Source organism: Orbicella faveolata, unplaced genomic scaffold, assembly GCF_042242905.1.
Source record: "Orbicella faveolata isolate gen_17 unplaced genomic scaffold, um_ofav_v1 contig_26, whole genome shotgun sequence".
NCBI classification, from domain to species: domain Eukaryota; kingdom Metazoa; phylum Cnidaria; class Anthozoa; order Scleractinia; family Merulinidae; genus Orbicella; species Orbicella faveolata.
In genome coordinates, this window is record NW_028301554.1 from 2,159,058 (window position 1) to 2,165,428 (window position 6,371).

At 38.3% G+C, this 6,371-nt stretch overlaps 1 protein-coding gene across 1 annotated transcript; it reads left to right on the top strand.

Moving 5' to 3' along the window:
• The first annotated feature begins 4,593 nt into the window (after positions 1-4,593).
• On the top strand, positions 4,594-6,285 carry LOC149107596 (tetratricopeptide repeat protein 28-like). Its single transcript, XM_089295340.1, has 2 exons — positions 4,594-6,030; positions 6,194-6,285. Exons 1-2 carry the CDS (start codon positions 5,193-5,195, stop codon positions 6,250-6,252), a joined length of 897 nt encoding a protein of 298 aa, XP_089151466.1. The 5' UTR covers positions 4,594-5,192; the 3' UTR covers positions 6,253-6,285.
• The last annotated feature ends 86 nt before the right edge of the window (positions 6,286-6,371 follow it).

Sequence of the window (6,371 nt, forward strand, 5' to 3'; positions counted from 1 at the left end):
TTCTATCGTAAGCAAGTGTTTTCAACATTTTGTAAGTGTTCTCAAAGAGGTAGACCAGAGTAAAATGAAAGTAATTTAAACGGTTTCGTAAACCGTGAAATTCTGAGAATAAACCCCTGGTATTAATATCTGATTTTGTTCAAAGGGCTTTAATGGCGGGATTCTTTTCGGGGGGAGGGCTTAACAGCAAAGGGAGGGGGCAGGCTTACACCTACAAAGAATTTTGCGTTTAAAAATTAATGTTTCGGTTTATGCTTAAAATGGGTATCGCGTCTGAAAATTGAAGTTGCGTGCAAGGTTTTGTGGAAAGATTTTCTAAAAATAATGATATGAAGCCAGGTTCTACCTTAAACAAATGAACATCTCGTTTTGAAGTCGACCTTGAGAGTATTAAAGAACGTAAGATACAACCATGCTGTCCAATAGAAGGTTTATAATCGGAAAAAGTTTTATCTTTCTTAGAGAGTTAAATCTAAATATAATATTATCATCAGTTGTGTTTATTAATGCCACGGTTTTTTCTTCTGCGATTTGGGGGCTTGTAGGGCGACCACTGGTAAACGACTTCGCTAGTGAAGGTATCATGCCAGATATAAAAAGCCTCCAAATATTTAAATAGCTTTTAAATCTTGGTAATTGTTGTAATTTCTTGTTTTTTGAGTGTTATATTGAAGGAGGTACTGACTTAAACAATGTGAGATTTTTGGGTGGCAAAAGTAAAGCGCCAATAAGCTCTTTGTAAAATTTCGAATATTTACGGCAAGTATTTTAAGCAATTCCTTGGCAAAGTTAATCGCGTCATGCCTTGATCTTTGAAACGTTTGCACGTTTGAAAACTGAAACGCTTATGCTAACGAGGCAAGTATTGTGAACAAACATTCTCCTGTTATCGTAAGTTTACAGTGAAGAGATTACAACGAGTTCTCTGCCCTAAAATGTAGCAAGCTGTACAACCAATAAGTATTTTTCCACGTTCAACACGACTTTTCAGCCGACCTAAGGGTTTTCTGTCTCGTAATGCCAAATTCGTTAAATCTTGGCGTAGGTTTGGCATATTTTCATTATTTTCGAGCATATCATTTAAAAACGTTTATGAAAGTTAACCCGCCAAAACTTATTCACTGAATGTCATCGTTTTGATTATTCTATTATTACACTAGCTTGCTGTGACACAAAGGCTGGCGATATTGCAAAGATCATGCATTCGCTTTCTGTTGTTACTCGTGTTTTTTTTATATTTTTTATATTATTTTTCCATCTGAGGCTTTGTGCTTTTATCAGATTTTGAACGTGATTCACAGAAAAAAGCGCACCTGAAAACGTAATCACGAAAATTTAATGGCCACCTTTGGACGATGTCACTAATTCTAAACCCCGTGAAAATTGTCTATAAGAAAGTGCACACTTTTTGTTTTGTGCTATGTATAGTTGTCGCAAGAAATATGAAAGAGCGCGATGCGGTATAATACAGGTGAAGGTAGAAAAACCGAAGAACAGTATTTTCAATTTCATTATCGGCCGTTCATACTGTTTTTTCGTGCAGTCTTTTTCTCCCGCACTGGTACTCTCCCGCACTGGTACTCTCCCCCACCCACCCAACACTGTCCCACCCCCTCCCCCTATCCCTCCACCAAAACCATACGCTGGCTAAACAAAGGCATAATAATAGTGCTTCGAAACCAAAACATTTCACTGAAACACGCCAGCCTTAGCTAATCTTTTTTTTTTTTTTCTTAATCCGAAGATGAGAATGTATTTATGAAAATTTCAACTTTTGTGTAAGTCTGTCTCATTGTTGTAATTCGAACGTTCAAAAATCCAAATAAATTGTTTTACTCTCATTAGAACCTTTGTAACACTCTGCAATGATCATAGTTCTTGGTTTCCTTGTAGGATATCACAATCTTCTTCCTTGGAATGTCACGCGATAGGAGTCATTCATTTTCCCACGAAAGTGAACGATCAAACAACATTTCGATATACATATTATTACATATACTCCTTTGTTAATTTTAGAAGAAACATACTAATAACGTCGTTAAATATTTTTAAATGCGCCAAAATAAAGTTTTCAACATTCCCTCTTGAAATGAAAGGTTGAACATACATACATCCGTTGTTTAACAATACAGGTAAAAATAGGCAACGTGGACCTGTCACTAAATATCAAAAAGTATGACAAAAGTAAAGAAAGAACGAAATAAAAGACCCACATACAATGATAAGATGATAAGATTTAGATCACAATATTAATTTACTCTGGGCTACGAAAATGTCATTCATTGATAAAATCAATAACAAAGGTGGTTTACGTACATGTATAAATCATTTTTCATTTATTAGCTTGGAAACATAGTTTTTAAGTCTTATTTACACGTGTTCTTTCAATCACCGTGATTTTGTAAAACATAGCCAAGAGCAAAAACGTTTAATAATGGCGAACTAGGAAGAAATATAAAATTTTTTCAATAATTAGGGCAACATGTAACCCCGCTGAGAGGCCTTTAGTTTTCAACCTTCTTGGTGTTCTCTCGGTGTTGTTACTAAGATCATTGTATCATCTAGTATTTTTTCTCTTTCTAATTTAGTAATTTACTGGCAGTAACGAAATTTAAAATCTTCTGAAAGCGCCTTCTCACTCCTTGCCACCGTAGATTTCTAAAAATACCCTCGCCATCATTTTGCATAGCTGTTTTTTTCTTAATAACACTATTCCAAATGCTTTCATCTTATTTTTGACGTATATTCGCCCAAAATATTGCTCGTGACAATTGCAAGTTACGCTTTTGACTTCAGCCCCATCGTATGGACCATATTATTTTAATTTTATCCTTGCTCTTTTCTAAAGAGAGATGAAAACTTGTTCAGCTTGATTTAAAACTGACCGAGACTGGGGTAAACATATTTGCCTACTCTGTACAGCAGTCCGGCGCTAAAAATTCACAACCAACGCCTTCAATTTATTTAGAGGCATGGAAAATTGTGTTTTCTAATCTCGACAAAATAAGCTATATAAAATATGCTATAAAGGTGGGTTTTTTAAAGCTTCATTGTCCTTGGGGAAAGTGAAAGCACATTGTTGTTCATTCTTCTTGTAGAACACGAAATGAAATCTACCTAGAAAATGTCATTTTCGAATTTCTCAGATGAACGGCTGACGTTGAGATTCACGGATTTCCGGTCTTTTCGGTTTCTAAAGCGAACAGAGTAAAATGAACTTGACTGAGTGTAATTTACTCCATGCAAGGAATACGAGATTTTGAATCAGCTTCAGTATTTCGTTTCTACGTTGACGTGGTAAGTGCAACTGACATTGTATTTTCTTCATCTGTATTTAGAAGGTCTGGATGAAAGTGCTGGAATTTCAGTTATTAGTCATTTTTTCGGTGAATTTTTTTTTCCAGCCCATTTCTCAACGATCAGTGAATTTGACAGGTCACAAATCTGAGCTATCGATTTAAAATCGCGTCATTTCTTAGCTGACAGTTCAAATTTTAATCAATTCTTTGCTATAATTTAAACCTCTTCCAGGCCTTCTATTTAACATTTAACTCAAATAGAACTAATATAAATCTAGTTATATTTTAGTTGCAAAGTTCAAGAAGAATTTCAATATATTGTTTCCATTTTATGGTTAAATTTAATTCAGTGATAAACAAGTGCTTCCAGATTTTACTGCCTGGTCCTTTTTTTTTTGCGCCTCAAAAACTTGAAGCAGTTTAATAGTTCTACATCCAGATTACAAATCACACAGCACTTGCGATCACAATTGAAATTGGTGACAGAAAAGGAGAAGGATCATGTTATGCAAACCTAGGAACAGTGTTTATGTCTCTTGCTGACTATGCCAACGCAAAAAAATATTTCGACAAAGCACTTGCGATCGCAATTGAAATTAGTGACAGAGAAGGAGAAGGATCACATTATGAAAACCTAGGAACAGTGTTTATGTCTCTTGCTGACTATGCCAACGCAAAAAAATATCTCGAGAAAGCACTTGCGATCGCAATTGAAATTGGTGACAGAGAAGGAGAAGGATCACGTTATGAAAACCTAGGAACTGTGTTTTTATCTCTTGGTGACTATGTCAAAGCAAAAGAGTATTATCAGAAATCACTCGCGATCGCAATTGAAATTGGTGACAGAAGAGGAGAAGCAAGATCTCGGCTATGTTTAGGACGCGCGTTACTATGTCTCGGTATAAAATATGCTGACGCTAACAAATATTTCGAGGAAGCACTTCTGTTTGCAACTGAAACTGGTGACAGAGAATGCGAAGCAACATGTTACAGTTTGCTAGGAATTCTGTTTGCACGTCTGCGTAACCATGTCAAGGCCAAAGAATATTATGAGAAATCACTTTCTATTTTCGTTGAAATTGGTGGCAGAGTAGGAGAAGCAGATATGTACTATAAGTTAGGAAATCTGTTTATACTTCGCGGTGAATATGTCAAGGCTGAAGAATACCTCGACAAGGCACTTTCAATAGTTAAGGAGGGAGTTCAAGACTTTCGAACGGAGGTTTTCTGCTATGAAAACATGGCATATGCAAAAATACCACAGGACAAGAAACAGGAAGCGTTTCCTTATTTGTCTCAAAGTATTCAAAAATGCGAAGAATGCCGAGGCTTTCTCAAAGACAATGATGATTTCAAGGTACTTTATTCAGATCAGTACAACTCTCCCTACAAAGCACTCAGTACATTGCTTTGTGCCGTTGGGAATCCTAATAAAGCTCTTTATGTTGAAGAGCTCGGAAGGGCTAGGGCCCTATCAGACTTGATGGCAGCTCAGTACTCTGTTGAACGGCAAATCTCAGCTGACCCGCAATCATGGACTGGCATTGAAAATGTCGCCAACCTAGAAAGCGACTCTAACTGTCTGTACATTTCATATGATGATCAAAATGTACTATTGTGGATTCTGAAAGGAAATGGAGTCGTTGACTTCCGAGAAAGCAAAGTAGAGAAAAAGACACTGCGCACTACAAAAGCTAAAAATTGGATACCTTTTTTAATAACGTGGCTGAAAGCTTCCGCAGCTTTGGTATTTTACCCCCGGAGCTTTGCGAAGATCGATCTTTTAATGGCATTGAAGAAACACCAGATTCCTCTGAGGAAGACAATCTCGCCGTTTTACGACAACAGGGACGTGAAGTTGATCCCAGACCAAATCTAACTTTGTTCTACAAAATGATCATCGCTCCTGTGGCCGACTTACTCAAGGGGTCCGAGATCATCATTGTTCCTGATCGCCACCTGTACCGTGTTCCCTTTCCAGCTTTACTTGATGACAGTGGGAAGTACTTATCAGAGACTTTCAGGATTCGCATTGCTCCTTCGTTGACGACTCTCAAATGCATTCAAGACAGTCCTACCGACTATCACAGTCAGACGGGAGCTCTGATAGTGGGTGATCCTGACGTTGGTGAAGTGCTTTGGAAGGGTTGCCGAAAAACCATCCCACGATTGCCCTTTGCAAGAAAGGAAGCAGAGATGGTTGGACGACTGCTGGGTGTTCAGCCTTTGATAGGACAGCAAGCAACTAAGCAGGCGGTTCTTCAAAGAATAAATTCAGTGAGCTTGATACACTTTGCTGCACATGGTAATGTGGAGAAAGGAGAAATTATTCTTGTGCCTGTTAGAACTGGTAGTCGAGTTCCACGTGAAATCGACTGCTTATTGAAGGTGAGTGACATTTCGCAAGTTCAGCTACGAGCCAAACTTGTTGTACTAAGCTGTTGTCACAGTGCACGTGGACATATTAAAGTCGAAGGAGTTGTTGGAATGGCTCGAGCGTTCTTAGGATCCGGTGCGCGCTCAGTGTTGGTGGCACTGTGGGCTCTAGAAGACAAGGCGACTGAGCAGTTGATGAGTCGTTTCTACGAGCATCTTTTTCGTGGGGTGAGTGCCAGTGAATCCCTTCACCAGGCCATGAAGTGGATGAGAGAAAACGGCTTCGCCAAGGTTTCCGAGTGGGCGCCGTTTATGCTGATTGGAGATAACGTGACAATTGACTTTGGAAATAAAAGTAAGTACAAACTTTCACTTTAGCGTGGGAATGGACTACAATGTAACGTGCAGGGGGAACTGGGGCCAAACTGTGTTAATGTAAAGCATAAATAAAAGCAAATTGGCTCAGAAGAAATAATGATTGATATCTTGGTTTGTTTCTATCTTTCTTTTCGTTTCAGGAAGTGATGACCTCAGCAATGGAGGGCTCCAGGCAGACATCAAGCAAGCAATGACCTGAAACCTCCTTGCAAACGTGACATTTGACTTTGGAAATAAACGTAAGTACAAAGATTTCACTTTAGCTGGGCAATGGACTAAAAGGTAACCTGCACGGGGAACTGGGGCCAAACTGCGTTA